The sequence below is a fragment of the Ptychodera flava genome, chromosome 3, assembly GCF_041260155.1.
Source record: "Ptychodera flava strain L36383 chromosome 3, AS_Pfla_20210202, whole genome shotgun sequence".
Lineage (NCBI taxonomy): Eukaryota > Metazoa > Hemichordata > Enteropneusta > Ptychoderidae > Ptychodera > Ptychodera flava.
Genome location: NC_091930.1, coordinates 47,383,417 through 47,405,273, shown reverse-complemented (window position 1 = coordinate 47,405,273; position 21,857 = coordinate 47,383,417). Strand labels below are relative to the sequence as shown.

At 40.2% G+C, this 21,857-nt stretch overlaps 1 protein-coding gene across 1 annotated transcript in view; it reads left to right on the top strand.

The window, feature by feature from the left end:
- The first annotated feature begins 3,751 nt into the window (after positions 1-3,751).
- Positions 3,752-21,857, top strand: part of LOC139130151 (ammonium transporter Rh type B-like) — a 32,918-nt gene continuing 14,812 nt past the window's right edge. The window contains exons 1-3 of the mRNA XM_070695883.1: positions 3,752-4,295; positions 13,890-14,073; positions 21,613-21,763. Coding sequence (XP_070551984.1) covers positions 4,100-4,295; positions 13,890-14,073; positions 21,613-21,763 — 531 coding nt within the window. The 5' untranslated portion in view covers positions 3,752-4,099. The remainder of the gene's footprint in view (positions 4,296-13,889; positions 14,074-21,612; positions 21,764-21,857) is intronic.

Sequence of the window (21,857 nt, the reverse complement as noted above, 5' to 3'; positions counted from 1 at the left end):
TCACTAATCTAATAATGTAATACTAATCTTTAGCTAAATCAAACATTCCAGACTGTTTATAGAGGTACCCAAGTAGTTCTCAGTATCGAAGTAATCTCATTTTCTATCATCCAGTTCAGCAGACAAAGTGGTATTCATGGCGTTCGCACTTTTATACAGGCCAAAACAGCGATCGGCTGTTTAGATCGTTGCAAAGACTGTGTTATCGATAAGAATTTGGATTTAGAAATGTGATAAACGACTCTTTAGTAAACAGCTTTGTATAAATACATAAATTTGGGATAAATGACTCTAAAATATTAGTTTTGTGACCAATTGTGATAGTAAGCTTATGCTACAGAAATAATGATTTTTAAGTAAAAATGTGCAGTCTCTTCAACATACGGTAAAATGCCACCCGCATAGTACATTTCTACCTATCCTGTGAACCATGTCCCGCTAGGATTCGGATATAGAAGGCTGCATGTAATTATCGACTGGGGACAACAAAAGAATCGAACAAGTGTTGTAAACCGTAATGCAGTCTATTCAATTGGATGAAACCTTGAAAGTCAGTCGGTTTGTATTCAGCCAGGAGGAGGCAGAGTGCTCCTCCCAATACGATCCTATGCACTTTCTATAACATGAATCTACAGTGACAAAACTTGTCTTATCTGAAAGACTGACCATGAGCTGTCTATTTTGTGACAAAACTTGTCTTATCACAGGGTCTCGCGAGCAATATTCGTCTATAAGTTATGAATATGATCAATAAATGTCTTGTATTAAACTTTTTTTCTCATCATACAAGCCTTACCTGTGTCAAGTGTGTGCCTATTACTTAACCCAGCAGTTTCATAAACGTGTCCTTCCTTGACGCACGTGTAAAAGGCGGTATGACTGACCGTAAACTATTGAGTAAAACCAGACAGTATCGATAAAAGACTTTCAAATTTGGATCAAACACACTTATTATATATTCATAAAAGTATGAGAGGAATTTTAAAATGGTAAAACTCACTTTCCTGAAGCTCAAAATACTCCCTCCCTAATCCCCTAAACACTCCCTCCCTATTCCCCTTCATTAATTTGTTCTGCCGATCACCGACGCGGGGGCTTATCGCCGTGACCAAATAACTCGTTAGCAGCTCATAAGGTAGTAGACGGAAAAGGCTGAAACTCTCAGGGTCCGTGGCAAGAGGTTGACCCCTTAAATTTTCTATTTCAGAGGAACCCTCCGGATTTGACCGGCCGATACCGACCATAGTGACTGACTGCTTCCTAAAACCCATGTATAATGCAGCAAGGGAAAAGCAGCATTTGTAGCCAAGATGAAAAATGTGCTTCACTACGTCAGCAACTGAAGAATAAAATGACCGACAATATAATATGTATAGTCTTAATCTACAGACTGCGCTTTCGATAACCTGCCTTGATCATGAGTCCTGCGCAGGGTGTGAGTAAAGCAATGACGTTGAGGGCGTGTCACTGTGCGTGAAATCAACGGAGGCTCCGATTATAAGGCATTCACCCAACCGTGGGCCTACAGGTTTACTCCTGACAGTTGGAACGGAAAAGCATAAACTTAATTTTCCGCTAAATAAAACGGGGGTGGGGGTTCAAAAATCGAAATTGTCTACATTTAGGGTGAAAATGGTATTTTTAAAACGTACATTTTCTAAGAAATTATGAAAAAAAGAAGGGGACAAAAAAGACGAGGCCAAAATCTTCATTTTATCAGTTGTCAAAATTTCCTCGGTCAAAAGAGTAGACTAGGCGAAAGAGGATAGTAAAATCCACGCCTATGTGTATCACCCATGGCCATCCTATGGCATCAATGTGTATCACCCATGGCCATCCTATGGCATCAATGTGTATCACCCATGGCCATCCTATGGCATCAATGTGTATCACCCATGGCCATCCTATGGCATCAATGTGTATCACCCATGGCCATCCTATGGCATCAATGTGTATCACCCATGGCCATCCTATGGCATCAATGTGTATCACCCATGGCCATCCTATGGCATCAATGTGTATCACCCATGGCCATCCTATGGCATCAATGTGTATCACCCATGGCCATCCTATGACATCAATGTGTATCACCCATGGCCATCCTATGACATCAATGTGTATCACCCATGGCCATCCTATGGCATCAATGTGTATCACCCATGGCCATCCTATGACATTGCTCCATCATCTTGGCAATCTAAGTGGGAGGAGATCAGTCGTACGTTGCAGAAGAGGACGGGATGTCAAAACAGCCGAACCTATCAATACAATAATGTGACCAATCGATAATTTATTGCATTCTATCATGGGTACATTCATACAACGATCACAAAGGAGACGTTTTGTATACAACGGAACACTGTCCGTGTTAAGTTACATGAGGACGGAAGTCCAGCGATTTCATGAATAGACGATTTTGTCTTTTGATTCATGTGTACACACATTGTTTTACATTTTACATTTATTTACACATTTATTTTACCTGTGTCTGTGTCTATGTAGGTATGCCAATAGACGTCAGATATATGCCACTGTGTGTTTTTCTTGAATTTGGACTACTATGATTACACAAGGAGAGGCAGCTAAAGTCGGGGAGCAGGCAGATAAATCTGCCTAGAGGAGGATGCACACAGTGAGGTTTGAGAGAGAGAGAGAGAGAGAGAGAGAGAGAGAGAGAGAGAGAGAGAGAGAGAGAGAGAGGATATCAGGATTTCAAGGGTCAATCCGATATGACCATAGTAATAGCACTTTTTGGGTTAACAACGCTCAGAAATCGAGTTTGTAACTTCTACGTTTGCAAGAAACGGCAAACTGCCCTCTACAAGACCTTACAGCCGCGCAGTCAATTGGTTATTAGAAAGAATAGAATCGTTTTAATATTGTATTTGAATTCGAAGTGTGTGCTTGCGAGGGTTCTGTATATTAATATTGTGTCACGAGTATCGTGGAATTGCCATCAAACATGAGAAGGGTACAGCATGCAGCTTTAATTTTTTTGTATCCTTTCAGTACTTTTGCTTTATAAACACAAACATTACAAGATTTAAGCTAAGTTTTGCAAATTCACTGAAACCGTGCTGAATGGCCTAAAAACCAATACGTAGACTCCTGTTAGGTATGTACAGCATCGTAGCCTATATCTTCGTCCAACCAAAAACCCCATTGTCGCACCTAGTACCTCTGTACTGCACAAAGCTAGCGTCTTATCTTCCATTCTTCCTTCTGGCTTATCAGATGCATGTTCTGTAGAAAATTTAGAGATGGAATAAACCCATATTGGTGCTAGCTAGACACAAAAGAACGGGAAAACAACAGTAAACTGCTACCCTACCCCTTGCAATGGCCGTCCCATCGGCGGGATGGTATGGGGGGGTGAGGGGGGTAGTGACTGCTGCCTCCTGACTACCTCAGATTATACATCCTATGCAACATTGGGACGGCCCATGTTTTTGGGTGAAGAAAATATATTTGTGAAACCACAGTCCCTCGGATGGAGGGACTGTGGTGAAACTCAACTCTTTAGAACTTTACATGATCTTGTACACGCCCATTTTCCCCTGTCCTTTCTCTTGGTCAATCATCGTATTCACTAATTGGGCAAAACCATTTTATGCATGAGGGTAGGAGGTTTCGTATTTCTCGGGGTCAGCAGCGATAAGACCTTGAAGTGGAATAAAAAGTGGAACAATGTTCTGATAGCTGTGACATTGTAGACAATCGTGTTTACTCACGTGATGATAAAATTGGCGGTAAACGGGCTGACGCTACTGCGCGCAGTATCCGCCAGAGATCACGTATTCCCCATGCGAAAATCTTGCGATGATGTCACGCCCCTCCCACAACTACTTTTGAACACTGACATCGTGCGGATTATTTAAATACGAAAAGGGGGAGGGCACATCGTTTGCATCCAATTTGACTGAACTCGCCAGCTGACAACAGTCTACTCGTGCTAGATCTTACTACAACATTCACTATCGGATGCTGATATCGGCAGCTTACAGTCAACAGGTTCCATCTGGTGAACGACCTCACTTGGTCAGCGCGCTGTGATAATCGGAGTTACCAATTTTATTTGCGTACCCTAAATTTACAGGATATGGCTGATCGCCGCAAATTGAAGAGGGGAAAGCTCGCCCTGGTTTTGCTAGTTTTCCAGTTGCTTTTCCTGATTCTGTTTGGAGTATTCGTAGATTACAACGAACATTCTGACGGCACGGCGGAACAGAACAACAAAGATGTGGCCAACGGAGGTGATGACCCAACCAACAACCAACTCGGCTATTACTACGCAAGTAAGTCATCATAAATTGCAAAAAAAAACCCAAACAAACCAAGATTTTTTTCGGAGAAGAACGCATCGTGTCTCAAAACCAGACTACACAAATCATCACCAGGGACCACGTACATCATGTACATGGAAATATACAAGCGACCAGTAATTTAAAACTGGAGATTTTACTATCGATTTTTACCCACGCGGCTTGCGCGTGCAATGCTCAATATCAAGAACGTGCATAAGCGTGGCTATAAGCTGACCTCGATATAGGTTAGCAATTATATCACATATTCACACTTTCTGTTGCACGCAAAGAAGTGAAAGACTTGGTGTTCGTTGAGAGTGGCATTTTGGTCTCCTTCGTGTCAATCTGTTTGAATATCTCGTTTACTGTTGTCAAACGTAAGACAAACATAACCCAGTTTTATGAAATGATAATGGTATAGTCAAACAGCGTCCCACACACTCGTGGTTGGCACATGGATTCAGCGAGAATATGAATTTTACAACATCTGCATTTTAATTTCATCGACATAACAATATAGTAGTGAGCTGTGAACGTGATGTAACATTGTTTCATGTTTTTGTTGGTTGATCCCTTTGTCTTCGACAATTACACACAGTCGTTCATTCAAATGAATCTCTAGTTAGTGTTAGCGTGTGAACGGATCTATCAACACGCCTGAATAACCGTAGTTCGTATACACAGATGTATACTATATTATAAGTGACGCATGCGTGTTTAGATAGTAGTAGATGGGTAAGTAGGTAAATAGGTAGGTAGGTAGGTAGGTAGGTAGGTAGGTAGGTAGGTAGGTAGGTAGGTAGGTAGGTAGGTAGGTAGGTAGGTAGGTAGGTGGTAGGTAGGTAGGTAGGTAGGTGTAGGTAGGTAGGTAGGTAGGTAGGTAGGTAGGTGGGTAGGTAGGTAGGTAGGTAGGTAGGTAGGTAGGTAGGTAGGTAGGAGGTAGGTAGGTAGGTAGGTATGTAGGTAGATAGGTAGGAGGTAAGGTGGTCAGTAGGTGGGCAGACAAACGGTAGGTGTGCGTGTGTTTTAGGCCTATATATCTATTTTTTCAAACGAACATGAAGTGTTAAGAGGATTAAAACCAAAGCCCATTATTTTTTGCCCTACAATAGACTTGATTCAAGTCAGTGTGTAAAATAAAGTCATTTCAGCAATGTTACATTTTTAAATGAAATGTTTGACTGAAATTCCGCAGTATATATCTTGGCCGTCTTCAGGCTTGTGAGTGACGAACCCTCTGGGCAGTGGATTTGCGCTTGCGTGAAGTGAACGCGATCGGCTGTATTCAAGGTATACTGTCACCTGTTCCAATTTTGCCACAGTTACCATGGAAAGAGAAAGTCTAACCAATCATAGATTTTAAGCGGGTGGCCGCTTTTAAAAAACAGCGCCCCCACATGGGCATTTTGAATACCAAGGAACGCCCCTTTGACCATATATGGGCATATTTAGATTACAGGTGACTGTATACTATAAGTTTCTCTCGGAATCAGGCGATAACTCCAGTACGTGGCGGTCAGAAAAAAATCCAGTTACGATTTCACTTCTACATCGCGGCATTCTGCATATTATATTTTATTCATAGACTTTTGATCAAGTCTAGCCAGACCATGGAGGTTGTACACAGATCCCTGTGCTACGGATTAATTTTTAATACCATGTAACAACTTGCGGACGTAACCGCTGGTTGACTATAGTAATCTGATTAACGCTTTCGTGTGTACATTGGGCAAATTTGCTTTGCAAAAGTCGATGGAAAATTGTACCAGTTCACTTACACAAGAAGCAAACGGGAAAAACATGCATGCTCCCGATACGAGCACAGTCTCTCCATTGAGGACCGTTTCCCGAGCAGCGATCACCACAAGTTGTCAGGAGTGTGTCCATTCTCTGACAAACGAAAATATTTCCTCCCATTTTAAACACACAAAGCAAAGAGGGACGTTACATTTTTTTAACGACAGCTTTGCTTTATTAGTCGTGGATTTACTGTTGCGTGACAAGATCATTCGAATTCAAGGACTAAAACCACAGGCCTGTATTTTGACATCGAATACCAAGAGGTTTGTTTGTTGTTCCTGTCTGTCTATGTTTACTGTCAGCAATCGCCGACACGCCCCCTCTGAATAACGTTCATGTCTTCTGTTACTTTTGGAGTCTTTCCGTCGACGTGTACGATCCATATATCTTTGAGTGTTTGTAAAGAGCTTGCGCATTGTTCTTATTTACACATCTCGCGTTGTCCTTCAGAATTCCAGTTTACAAGGAAGGCGCGACATTGCACACATTGTAGGAACGATATCGGATACATACCGTCTAGTATAAAAATGAAGAACATTTCGATAGTCTGGTATTAAAGCCACATGATAAATATCGTCTAATATCGTCTGCTTTATTTGACTTCGGATCCATCATGATGTAGCCTATGACAAGTTTAGCTCTAAAACGTCTGATAATATCGGATACTACCGATAATAGAATCCAGTGTCAGCGATATATTTTGACGAAAGATCCACGTCAATCATGACATCAAAACATCGGACATTGTTGGATACTATCAACATTATCATCTAATATCGTTTATTTATATTGCATATAAAAATATCAGATACTATCGATAACATCGTATTGTCTGTTTTATTTGACTAAAGACCCATTTCGCGTGACCATTACAAATATCAGAAACTATCGGATATTTTTGGGTTGCGACATCGTCGGGATCTAGCGAAAGTTGAGAAAAAATATCGTCTACTATTTAGGTTTTAAACCTGGACGATACAGGACGACACCACCGAGGTGCAACAATGTCGGGATCTAGCCAAAGTTGTGATATACTATATCGTCTTGTTTGGAACCCTAGACGATAATATCGATAGTAACCGGCACTATCGGATATTTTTGAGGTGCGACATTGTCGGAAGAACTATGGCAGGAACGGATCAACCTGTGCAAACAATGTCTATCTCAGGGTCACATGACTTAAAAATCGTGTCATATTGCCAGCTAAAGGTTGATCGAATTTACAAACTGTTATTCATTAATACTAGATCTCAGACCACGCGTGACCCTGCTGTGATTGTCCGCATTAAAATAAACCGATAGGGGGACTCGGAATCAGCGGTGACATAAGGGGCCGTCGATCATGAAAAGCTGATGTACTAGAAAAAATATTCCGCAGTAGTGGGGAGGGGGAGTAAGACCCCAGTTCGTAAAAAAATAAAATAACAAATCATAAAGTGAAACCTTAGCATAAGTAAAACTATTACACGGGACACGTATTGGTGTGTGTGGTCTTAAACATGTGTACTCACCCATAAATTACTCTCTCCACGTTGATTGGAAAAATGGGTCTCAGATTTCGACAACCCCCCCCCAAAAAAAAAAATAAAAACAAAAATCCGTTGATTTGATGGAAGAATATAGACTACTTGGAATGTTGGTAAAGTGTGAACGTAACTTTGTTGATTGATATTAAGGTGTAGATTTTGCACAACGTGCGCGTTTAATTGGCATTCTCCGTACGTTGTGAACAACACAGTTTTCCTGAAACCAATTTCTCACAATGGAGTTTTGCTCGGGGGGGTGACACCAAATTTAAGGCGCGTCTGCTTTTTTACCGACGACCCCTAAGACCAAAGAGGTCAATGTACGCAAAACCAGCAAACATCATTGTCATCCATTTCTAATCAATGTATAGTCTTTATATACCCAGTATGTTTCGAGGTCGTCGGATACATTTGGCCAATTTTAAAGCGACAACAGATGTAAACAGGGTTTTTATGTAACCGACCTTGCAGAACACTGGTTTGCTTCGCTTTCGTCAGAATCAATTCGACTGACAATATCTAGCACTTAGTTGAGAAATTGGCTTGGCGTCGTTTTAGCAGGTCTCAAAAAAGCCCAACAATTGAATTGGATGACAGGAGGAATGTTTATATCAGGGGTGATGAGTCGGAAAGGGGTCCCTGGATTGGAGTTATTGTCGCCTTTTAGACGTAGACCAGTGTTACTTTCTTAGGACCTGACTTATGATGCTATCGTCCAAAGTATAGGTGTGACTATTAAGGGAAACTGTCGCTTGTGACAATATGTACGCCAACAGTCTCCAAAATATTGAAAACAGGAGCAGTCCTGCAGCGTCAACCCAATCACAAACTATACAATTACTGTCACTGCACGTTTTTTTCGACTGAAGTGTCGAACTAAAAGCAAGAATAGCCAACGTTGGGACTGATGCCCGAAACAATATAATTTTCAGATAAATGAGTGCGGCTTGAAAATGGACAAAGACGTTTTACACACATTCACATGAAAGTAGGGCCTAATATCTTAAATTCAGGTTGTAACAAATTACGCGACGCAGTCAATTCAGGGTTCTCCCCAGGATTTTTTGAAAAAGTAGCGGCTGATTTGCATAAAAGTTGCATAATTGGGTTCCAAATATTTGCATAAAATTTGCATATAGTTTGTATTCACTAAAGTGACAAAACAGGGTACTTCTGGAGTGGAGTCCCTCCTCCACTGATTTTTTCAAAATATATTACATCCCAACGAAGTTGCATAAGCTTCTTAGAAGCTTATGTAACTTCGTGTCATACTTTAAATTTGCAGTTTTGCACGCAATGTGGTACAGCTGCTTGTGTGCTGTTGATTTCTAGACCAAAATTTGCGCGATGATCGCAGGTTTTCATTCCAGTCACGAGAAAAAAAAAGAATGTTTAAAGTTTCTTGGAGAAAAATTTCGGAACAGTCAAAGTCTTTCGGTTACGAGGCGCGTGCTACCTTGAACAACTCACAACTCTTGTGCGCCCATTAGTGGTACTTGATGATACTGCGCATGCGCATATATCTTTATTGTACGCCGTCGCAAAACGACCAAATTGCGCCAAAGAACACTAATCTCTACCAGAAACTATGGCATAAATAATCGGATGAAAATACCTTCCTTTTTATGATAATACACATGTTAGCATATGATTATAATAGTTCAGCAATACATTGGTATATACAAAGTTTTCCCTCCGGCCAGGAAATGATAAGTTGTACTGTTATGTACAGAGGATTTTGTTTTGCAATAGTGGTGTAAACGAATTGAAATCCAGAATGTGCGATAGCCTGAAAAAAAGAGACACGCGACGGTAGAATTTTATGGCACAGCCTGTCACACACGTTCCCCACCTTCCCATTGTCCATCACAGCCAGAATTCCTGAAGACCTACAGAGTACCCAGCGAGCAAAACCGAATAACACTGAATGACACTCAACAATTCCAAAAATATTTGTCCTCAAAGGGAATCAATCCAACTTTTACAAGCTATTGAAGGGTTCTCGAAATAAAAGTGGTTCTTTTGGCCAGCAAGGCCGAGCCAAGAGCGATCTTCACTGAATTCCGCAAAAAAACAAAAAACAAAACAAAACAAAACAAAAAAAACCAAAAAAAAACCAAACACACACAACATCTGCATGATAACGGATCTGCATCGTACGATGCCAGCAATTATCATTCCCTGGGTAAAGAACACTGAAAATACGTTTGAGACAAAGAACCCCTGTATGCATGTCACAGCAAGGAACTGTTCAGAATTCCTCCTTTGTCAGACAATCTGGAGAAGACAATGTTATTCAAGCAGAGCACACGGATCACCAGTGTGGAGACATTGCCCACGGGACTGACAACTATTAATCGTTCAAAACAGAGAGCGGGTAGTTTTATGTGTCTTTGTTTCTCTGACTCTGAAGCCATCATTCAATATTGGAGGTGAATTCAACTCGAGTGCGTAGCAGATCACAGCCATATTACCATCTACGTTTCAGAGACGACCAATATCTTCCCTTAGAGGTTTGCAATGGCACTAACAAACCCCCCCCCCACAAAAAAAAAAAAAAAAAACCGCGTTTTTTAATCCTCCGAGTGTCAATGTCAATTTTGTCGCCTTTGTAAAATAAATCGCAAACATTTTTTTTTAAGTTCTAGACAAAGTCCTTTCAGATTTCCCCAAAACTTTAATAAAAAAAAGTGAAGTCAATGAAAGTATCCTTTTCATTCAGGAAAAATCATAAAAATTGGTTATTTTTGCCGTAAAATGTTGCCCACGTGACAAATGTAAGTGGGAACGATTACAGCGCTGAAAGGGTTAATGACCCTGTACGCAGCGACAATTTTTCTCATTAATGATCTTTAAAAAGTAATTTTGTAAAGCAATTTCAAACAAGAAGTTTTCAACGAACGAACTTGTTCTACGGCTTGGAGTCATAACCGCTTTGGACAATGAAAATTCTGTAGGTCAAGCACGGAATCGGTAACTGCGGGATTCAATAATGCAAGACAACAACTACAGATGACCAATGTCCTCCAGCTTGACCACTGCAAATAGACAACGGCTTTATCATCTCTGTCTTTTCTCAGTGTCTTGCAAAGTCGCTACACCCTCTAGACTTTTTGGCCGCATCAGACGTCAAACGCCAAACAACAAAGACCCATTGGTATGTACAAGCACAAACTAAAGGAAACTATAGTCCGCAGAAAATCAGAAAAAACAGAACATGACAAAACAGCACAAGCTAAGTCTGAGCAGTGCTTTGAAACGCGTCTAAAGGACTTTTCTCCCCATGGAAGATACAGACACAATAGATTCACAAACCAAGACAAAACAAGCTGAATCAGCGGATTTTCAACACCGTGTCTGAAGGACTTTTCATTGTTTTGGTGACTTCAATAGCTTTCGACATCCGTAGAATCAGACAATGCGCGGCATCACAGGCAAAGCGTCAATTGTTTCTTTCTTTCAGAGAGTTAAAGAGCGAAAAAGCAATCACGGATTTGTGAAAAGAGAAGTATTGATATAATAGCGTCCGCCACAGCGCTTTGTTGTTGTGGCTGTCACAGAAACGAGGTTATGTCACGTCGCTTGTCGCAAACCGACGTTGCAGGGTTTTCACAGACGGCGAAAACCGCGACTATAGGCTAAACAATAACGCGGTCTCAGCCCAGACATTTGATATACTCGTCCTTGGAGTAAATCTACAGTAGGTTGCTATTAGGCCTAATGCTATAAGAATGAAGATGTGTTCCGACGTTCTTTATGAAGTTCCGTTCTGAGACCAACAGCCCTTTAAAGAGTTCGAAAGATGCAAACTTAAGAGGGGACCCAGGGGGTAGAGAATGGCGGGAAAAATTATTCCTAGAGTACATGGTGGTTAGCAAAGTAACACGTCTTCAAACAAAGCGGTTCTCTTCCTGTGATAACGTTTGTACAGTTATAAAGATTTAGATGTGCACCATTAAGGATGTTTTGTTGCTCAGAAATACTCTCGAGCACATTACCATCGAGAGAGAGAGAGAGAGAGAGAGAGAGAGAGAGAGAGAGAGAGAGAGAGAGAGAGAGAGAGAGAGAGAGAGAGAGAGAGAGAGAGAGAGAGAGAGAGAGAGAGAGGATGACCTAGTTGCATGTAACCATTTAACAGAGGGTGGTTCACTAATTGATATATGTATATATATAAATATATATATACATATATATATATATATATAATATATATATATATATATATATATATATATATATATATATGTGTGTGTAGTATATTTGTTCGTCCTTTTCTAGGTCTCTTGCCAATAAAACTTTTCTGTAAAAATGGAATTTTGATTTGTAAAAGAATAATGGACTTCTCCATGACCAGTTGATTTACTCAGTGGTTCGAGCGAGCCAACTTGACAAAGTCAAATTAGCGTGTTTTGCTGCGCCTCCTGTTATTTTTGTCTCGTTGACTTTCCCTCTCGAGCGTCGGTTGTCAACGCGTCGCTGTTTATTCCCACAATAAAACCCAGCCAACTCCACCAGAAACTTGTCTGGGAATAAAACAAATATGTGTTTACCCGTAGTGGTGTTCTATTGTTCTGCCAGCCATTGCCTCCCGGTGCAAAACCTTTGATAAAAAGCCCTGTACATTTGTCGTGTGAAGTGATGCGTGATTCAGTCGTCATCTAGCTTTCACGCAGCCTAGGACTGTCCTTTAATCTGCTCCTGTTTTTTATTCCGCGTTTGGTAACACCAAACTCACTTAGATACACTATTAAATGCGTCACCGCCATTTTCGACAAGTTATTAATTTTGCATGTCACAAACGTCAACTAAATTTGCCTGGCGAGGTCTTCTCTAGTTGGTGACCTCGCAAACAGCGCTTCCGGCACGACTAGGTTTGCCTCAAATATGAATTATCTTCTGAGCAAGCTGTCTGATTGCTGAATTGTTTTGGTTTGGTTTACTGCGACCCCTTGACTCAGAGAGCACAGGAGTGCATATCATCATGCACAGAACAGTTACGTTTGAGTGGTCTAGCAACCTGCCACAACCACGCTGAATATGCAAGCATGCATCCACGGCCTAGAGTTTTAAAAACATCACCTACATTATTCTTATTTTAGTATTACGTACTGAGAGTACATACAATATATAGCTTGACTGAAACCCAGCGATTTTGTGTGTATCCAGCACCTGATTTGACATTACCCATAAGACTTTGCGTTACTTCAGCGATCCCCAACAAAGACATCGACATGTCCTATCTAAAAAATTCACTTCGTCGTGAAAAGGTAGCGTTAACACCGACCAACGTCGGCGTTCTGAATGTCGAGTTTTTTCTATGACTGAACAAATTATCATGATCTCTTTGTAACTTTCACACAATAAACTTCCCTTGAGAAAAAAAAACCAAAACATATCCTTAGTTTTGCTCCACACCTATGCAAAGGCCCTGGGTAAACCATTCTTTTATTGTAGCATGCGCTTGAAATTGAATACTTCCCTTGATGATACTGTACTCAAACAATGAAACTATCAACAATTCTTTTACCAATTCATGGACAAAATCGAGGCTCACAATGCAAAATTTTGGTACCAGAGAATCAAATTACGTGACATTTTACGATATTTTAAATTCAAAATGGCCGTCATCCCTGTGTAAACTCTATGGGGAAAAGCAAAATTTTCGATTTTCAAAAAAGTGAGTCGGTGAAAGTTTTTCTTACTCAGAGAGCTTTAAAATGAACCCCACAAGTGGGTAGATCAGAAAAGAATGTATGGAATTGAGAATATGAACATCCGTCCCCGTGGCATATTCTATCGCAAACGTGTGTTGGCCAAAACATTCTGGTACTTTTGTACAAGGCCATATAAAGAAATATCTTTGTTTACTGTTCTTGGATTTTTGGAAACCTACCAGGCAGGCAGGGGAAAAACAAACGCAGACAAAAGCACAAGTGTATAAACATAAGCTCATTTTTTATTTGTTTTCTTTTGGAAAAATAATATTTTTATTTTTAATTGTGTTAACATTGTGTTTGTTTTCTTAATTTTCTCTGAAAACCTACCAGCACGCGGACGGCAAAGAAATAATTTAATTTTAAGAGCCTAACTTCTAATTCCGCGCCATTTACCCTTATAATCTGATTAAGATTTTGCAAGTTTCTGTTTTTTCGCATGGCAAGTACTCTCATTGTTGTATCTTTACCATACGTATTACAATAGAGCAGACGACACTGCTGATACTTTCCCGCCCAATTTAAACATTCACTTTCTCTTACAGTGTTCCAAGATGTCCACGTGATGATCTTCATTGGTTTCGGCTTTCTGATGACTTTCTTGAAGAAATACGGCTTTGGGAGCGTGGGCTTTAATTTCCTCATCGCCGCATTCGTCATCCAATGGGCAACCTTGATGCAGGGCTTCTTCCATATTGAACATGGCAAGATTTCAGTCGGTATTACCACGTAAGTGATATAATTAATAGCACCCACATGACTGTGCGAAAGGGTTATATATGTGATGTCATAACCTTTACCATCAAACTTGAATTGTTTGAAGGTCTGTCATGAAAAACGTCCTTTGTATTTTTCGATTTGAAGCGCTAACTTCGAAGTAATTAGAAAAAGAGAAACAAACTCAGTCTTCCCCGGTTTTCAAAACTGCAACGTGCCAGTAGAAACGTTAGCGAATAATAGTCGGCAGCTACTGACAGCGAAATAAGTTTGGCTTGCACTGCAGTAAGTAATTTCCGAACCACCTGTTGATTAGAGAGACAGTATCTGTATATCACGTGTAAAACAGACACACATTCTTTTCTCCTCCAGTGTGTTTAAATAAAAAACAACACTCTGTTGGAAAGAATGCATTATTTATGTAATAATGTTGTTGACAAATCAAAGTTGTCAACAATAATTAACATAGGCTATGCAGCACATTCTTGGCAAGCAACGTTGACGGGTTGTGTTTCGTAATGTTTTTGACAGTAGAAAAAAGAAACCATTTAAGAATCTTAACAGAAATATTGGAAAACATATCAACAATAACAGATAATGACGCTTCAAATTTCAAACTGATGTAAATTTAATTCAACGAGAACTTTAATTTATCTGGGCCCAGGGTCCTGTATGTGATTGTAGTATAGGTGCTTCAATTTGAGATCTCTGGTGCAAGTCAATGTCACTTATAATTCTGAATTCTTCCATCATAAACGAAAGAAATTAGGAAAATTAAAGAATTTCAAATTTGAATTGTCTTTCAATAATGTATTCTGCCGAAAAACCTGTTTACCGTGTTGCGGTTTGGGCAGTAGCTGGTTTTTATTTTCTAAAATGTGTTGACATAGCATTGAAATCATTCTAAAACTTCAAGTTTGCACATTCAATATTTCTTGCTCTCACAGTTGTGATTTTCGACGCTTCCTCAGTCTAGAAATTCGACACACAGGGACCTCAACATCTTATTGTTCACTGTGGAAAAAGGATTATTAATAAATGGTTTTTAAGATAGTGTATTTTATACGAGCCCTTCTGAAATCCAAATGTTAGTCAGTATGGTTTGATTTGAGTTTTTGAAGTTTGCAAGGCGTCCAATAGACTTGGTCCAAGTCTGTGGGCATATAAGTATCAAAACATAATTGAAGGACTAAACATCAGCAGACCGTCGCACTAATGGTAGGCTGTTAGCGTATGGTGAACGCCTTGGCCAGCTTGTAACTCAGCTGCCGAGAAGAGCTAGGTGACTTGGGGCCAGTCTTGGCGTCCAAGTGAGTGAAGTATCTGCCATTAGAATAATGTTCGTGTACGGGTGTTTCCTTCGGGAGAGATACTTGACATGATCGTCATTGGCGTGCAAATGAAGATTGAATTAGTTGTTTGTACAACATCGACATAATATACAAACTTTAAGGGAAAGTTATCGTTTATGTCTTCATGGTTCTACTCTCAGACTGGCAAATATGCATGTGTGATGCTTATCATCAAACTTTCACATCTCTTTATCTCAAAAGTAGACTCTTTATGCAGTCTGTCTATCTGTCTGTCTGTCTGTCTGTCTACTTCCAATGACCCTGTAACAGAATTCTTTCAATCGAGGTGCCTCGTTTGTCTTTCGGCCCGGACAAACCTGACCGAGCGATTCGTTAAATTTCGGTCACCTAGAATTCCACTTGCCCTGAGCCATAAACTCCAGACAGCGTTGTGTATATTATCAAAATGTCACATAAATCAGTCAAAAGTAAAAGTTGCCGAAAAACTGTTTTTCTCTTTCTCCCTTTTGGTTTACCTGATAAGATTGACATGCACGTCAATAGAGTATTTCACCTGAGGTTTATTTCCAATAAACAAAGCAAGTAGTTAAACAAACATGGAGTTTTTTTGATTATCAACAAGGTTTGTTCAGCACTGCTGAGGTCAAAACAGGTCACATTCCTCCATCCTTGAACTCGCCAGGAAGGTTCACGCACATTGAATAAGCACATTGATACCGGTTATGTTGGAATGTTGAGGAACTATAGTTTACAAAAGAGTTATTGTGCAACTCAAGTCTATCCGACGCGTTGATGCAGTGCCAAACCCGTATCGCGGTTGTAAATACCAATGAAAGTTTTTGTTGGGTGGATGAAAAGTGTAAAGTCATGCAATATTCATGAACACGTGCTAAAAAAAAAATCGGAAGAGTCGTACGATGACGAATGGCAGATTTGTTGCATATATATACCGATGTCACGGTCAAGATTAAACCACAGTCCCTTCATGATGGAGAGATTTTTTTTTTGATGATGATGGAGAGATTGATAACGTTTGCGAAACAGAAGACGCCCTTTGAAACTAAGGATTTATGTTTTGCGCTTGTCGATATTTTGATCTGCACTCAACTAATGTACATATTTTAGATTCTCTTTCGTGTTCAGCGGAAATGCTACCGGTCATATTCTCACCACACATGATAGTTATGATCTGGTCCTTGATCGAGGAATCCGGGACAACTATTCATGTCATCATCAGCACTCGCATAAACTGGGCATTATTTAGAGATTAGTGAATCGGTATACATGAAAGATTAGTACACCGCGAAGTAAACGGTTTGGTACCACCCATTGCGGGTAGATTGAACACGCATCGGTTCCGTCAGCTCTAGCCGACATAGACATACGCGTACAGGTACGCCATAAGCATTGAGCATGCGCACTCTCCTATCAGTATTGAGAGTCCTTGTGCATTTCTGCCGTGCATCATGTGCCCTACCTGAGTCCCACAGCCCATTTCATATACCTTTTACATGTATTTCAAGAAGCCATTGAACGCAGGTCGCTTAAAATAACAAAAACTTCATTTTTGCGCTAAAATGCGTTATGGTCATTATAGTAGAAAACGTTCAGTGACACACTGGCCAGGCTCCTGAAAAATCGTATATGACCGTCCGCACATTATTATGTGCCGTCTCCGAATCACGTGAACTAAGTTAGTTGTTGCTATTACTGGGTAAATAGATTGATCAAGACGTCGAAAAGTGATTCGTGGCTGATGGTGGTAGTATAGCACTTTTCTCTACGCGTCGCCATTTCAGTGATCGACATGAGCTGTGATTTTAATATCTGACTTACAACATGGTATGGGTGTCGCTCAAGCACTGTAATTGCTCGGTTAGTTGTTACTGAAAGACGTATTTGCCTTTTTTTGGTTTGCAAAGCGAAAGACTGAAACTTTTGCTCAAACTTTAAATTCCTAAATGTTCAATTTTTTTAATTTTTCGAAAAACTAAGACGGCGAGTTTTTTCTTTCTCCAAGAGCTTCAAAATGAGCTCCCATAACTGGTAGATCGGAAAAGAATTGAAGAAATTTCAGAGCTCGAATATATCTGTCACCGAGGCGCGTTCTACCTTAACCCTTTCACCACAATGGTTTGACCCAAACCTATTATTATCAATGGTGAGTGTGGACCTGTTTACCGGGAATTGGGGGTGAACAGGTTAATTGAAGTTAGTAGTCCCGGGACTCGAGACTTCAATCTTATTGTGCGTATATTACTGCAGTCATAAACTCCATTTGGTGAATAAAAAAGTATGTGTTTCCGGTAACATGGCTCCGAAGATTAGGGTAGGTAGATTAAAAAAACGTTTTGTCTTTTTGTCAGCTGAGATCCACGAAGGGTAACATCACGGCTTGGGTAGAGTAATCTTGGTAAGATTTAGAGAATTTTCAAAATGCGAAAAAAAATGCCCGGGGTCGGGTTACCGGGGTCGGGTTACCGGAAATTCTTTTATTTGACCTTAACCTAGATATTTTTACATAGGGTGAATTTTTCGTTTGTGAAGATTTAGACAACCATCTACATGCAGTGATGATGATGATGATGATGATGATGATGATAAAGAGAAGAGGAATCGTAGTAACGAGGGCAGCGCCCTCGTTGTATTTATTTATATTCATGTGACAGATGTATCGTGATTATGTAAAAATATTGACTCATGAAAGGTAAAACGAGACCAGTTATACGGTATATCAATGTAACATGTGTGTTTGCAGCCTTGAGAGAGGATGGTTGAGTCGGCCAGAGGAAGGAATCACTTACAGAGCATTGGATGTCAGACCCATATTAAGCGATTATCTTGCGGACTCAATCGGCTGTAACTTTTGATGTGCCTTGCAGTGTTTTTGTTCTGTTTGCGAAATACATGCGTGTAATGCTCGGTATTACTTTTACACAACTGAATTTCAGTCCGGGCTAGAAATCATTTCACGTAAGTCGGAAAACAGCTTTTCCTAATGCGGTGTAAAGATCATTTTATTGCATACGGCTGGCGGGGCGTGTTGCATGACGTGTTCGCGCCCACTGGATCAACTATGGCGGCATCACACGCAACGATATATCTATGTATTTTCATAACAAGCAATATTACAGCTTCATTGCTGAAAAATTAAGCAACATTTGGTCGGTTTTCTTTGTTTGAAACTTTCCATGGGATGACCACGGCAGAGGGTAGCCGCTGCATGTCTCGTCCGCACTTCAATATCATAATGCAAGCTTGTAATTTCGAAATGGCCAATTGCGCGTCATTATCCACTCAATGCGACAAAAGTCTACGAATTCAATGCATACTTATACATAGCAAGGACTCCCTCGTCGGTAATGACTTGTTCACTCAATTTCGACACGAGCTATTTTAATGAATACACTCGAAAGGTGTTATTTATTTCATTGTGGACAGTCAAACGACTACAAATAGCAGCCCAAGACAGGTGTGAATACCTTTTTACACTGATCATGTATTCTTGGCCCATGATCCATCATCATGCCACTTCATACATTTCGGAGCAAATGGAAAAATTCCAGAAATCTAGTCAACCAAAGCAGCACTGTGTTTATCTCCAGTGTCCCACATGACTTCTAGACTAAGAATTCAACTTGTCGCTCGCCGTTTCTTCACTTGTAGGTCGCGCTACCAGGTTTCTGTGTATACGACACACAAGGGGATAACTGGCAATTTCATGTGCCACTTATATACGACTAAAGTTCACTGATAAGATCTCCGCTCCCGTGAAATTTATCGAACGCTTTCACGGTCCCATAGGTTAGACCTGTCGCAGGGTAACAACGGAGCGGCAATGTTAAAGTCACGAGACGCAACGATCCAGAACTGATGATGCCAAACACCCCGACCGCTTACAGGCATACTTTTGTCGCAAGATTTCAAAATGACAGATCATTAATCGTGATAACAATGAATAAGGAATTATAGAAAGAAAGAAAAACACACACACAAAAGAAAAAACAAACAAAAATACGAGCGGTACTCAAAGGAGTGCAACGCGTACCAACTAAAACCTGTGATGAAAGACTGTAGGACGAAACTGCAAACTTGAACATTTTCAAAAAAATGTTCAAAGGCACAACAAATTCGACGATAAAACATACATGCTTGACCTTATATCAACATTGTCAGTTTAATCAACCAACCGCAACCACTCCCCTTTTTACTCCGTAAAGATCCCACTTTACCACCGAAACCGAAATGGGTTGTCGCGAAGAATTGATGATCGAGGGGTCGTAAGACCAACGAAAATCCAGAGGTCGGGGCAATGCATCTTTGAGATATAAACCATCGTTGATCTCCTGTCAATAACTGGCGTAAGAATGATGACCTTAATGAACTTTTTAAAGACGCGTCCATACCACCGTTCACATGGCTTGAGACGCTATCAACATGTGTAATCATGCTTTAAATTATGTATGCCGTAAATGATGATTAAGTAGACCTCACTACAATAGTTACATCGCCCTACTCTACACTCGAGTGGACAGGGGTGCCTTCAAAGCTGGTGAAAAATTGACTCCAAATCGACTGCGATGTTGGAGAGAGTTTACCAGTCTACTGTCATTGGAAACTGTCGATGATAGCACACAAGAAGATGTCTTTCTGCTGGTTTTCACCACTCAAGGACGTTTTGAATGCGAGAAATACAACGTGATTACCTGTCTACGGTTGAAAACGAATACACAATGAGCCAATGTGACGTTCAAAAGACTTTCATCTTTTTACACTTTTACAAATGTTGTATGGTTCTGACAGAAAACCTGGGTCTGACTATCTTGTGGCACAGAAACACGTAAAGAACGCGTCTCACAGATATTCGGATCCTCAACCTTTTAAAATACTCATTCTGTTTACCACTTATGCAATTGAGGGGAGGGGCGTTCATTTTGAAGCTCATGGAGTAGATAAACTGTTCGCCGTCTTAGTTTTGCAAAATTAGAAAATCTAATATTTCCCCATAAATAGGGATGGCGGCCATTTTGAATATTAAGTGTCGGTATATATCGAGTAATGAAAATACCAAACTTTGCACGGTGACCTCTGATTTTTATTCCTAATTTTGAAGAGGATGAAGCTTCCTAACAAGTCTGACTACAGACAAGAAGTAGACCGAAAGTTTTAAGTATTTTTACGTCTTTTTGCAGGCCGATACTACCTTAAGTATAAAATAAAGTATTAAGCGTTACTCTGTCACAAACGATACGATGAAATTAACTGATAACTAATACGGAAGATGTATATCGTTATATCACGATAAAACGGGTCAGGACTCATCGATCCTGCAGAATCTTTTTAACTCACTGAGTGATGCTGACAGGACAAACAAGTCCTCTTGTTAGCCAATGCAGTGATTAATTACTGATGATGACTTAATTGTTATTAATGTTGGAGTTTTTTTTTAAAAAGCGTCTGGCGTGAAAATTCCAAAACGACAGCGAGGGCATTCTGGATCGCCGGCTTCTTTTTTGTAAATCCGATTCGTTACAGGGCTGCAATTAATAAACAGCACAAAAGACCATGACGAAGTGACAGACAAATTAGTGGTTATCTCATCGCAATTTGACAGACGATGCAAAGAAAGTCATCTGCACTCTGCGTTTTGACCGACATCTTCCTTTCTACGATAACAACATCCAGAGCGTCGAGACAAATAGGTCAGGCAGTCGATCAATCAGGAGCAAAGAGAACGATCTGAAGGTGACACGCGGGTTGAATCTGAAAGATTTCACCTTCAGCTCAGATTTTCCTGTAGTAAACTTTCAGACGTTGTCTTAAAAAGGCGTAGAATGAAAAATCAGCTGGTAACCATGCAAATTTCGGTGCTGGAGAAACAAATTATCGATGTTTGAAATTCACAATGGTCGCTTTCATTTACCTCAATGGGTAAGATTGATTTTGCGAATAACACGATTGGAACTAGTTTGGGATAATTGGATTTTCATATTTTTCAAATTTTTCAAAAGTGTTAGGTGCCATACAGCTGAATGTTGCAATAATACAAATTACTCATAAAAAACAAGTGTGTAATGTAAAAAGAAAAGCAGATGAGATTACATTTGCAGACATTACTTTACCATCCAATTATCCCAAATTAGTTCCAATCGTGTTAATTTTTGAGTTCCTTGAAGAGACAAACACTAAGAAATATTTTGTGATTTTATTCTTTCTTCTTTTCCTTTTTTACCCATAGCTTGTTGACCTCTGACTTCGCTAGTGCGGCTGTACTGATCTCATTCGGAGCTGTTCTTGGCAAACTTTCTCACGTCCAGTACATCCTGATGGCGTTTTTGGAAATCATCTTCTTCGCCATCAACGAGTATGTCGGTATTTATCACTTCCAGGTGAGTTATTTTTGCCTTTGCTTTCTTCTGTGGCCATCATGCATTAGACAGAACACTAGTCTTGACTTTGCCGCCAAGTTTACGACAGGGGGCG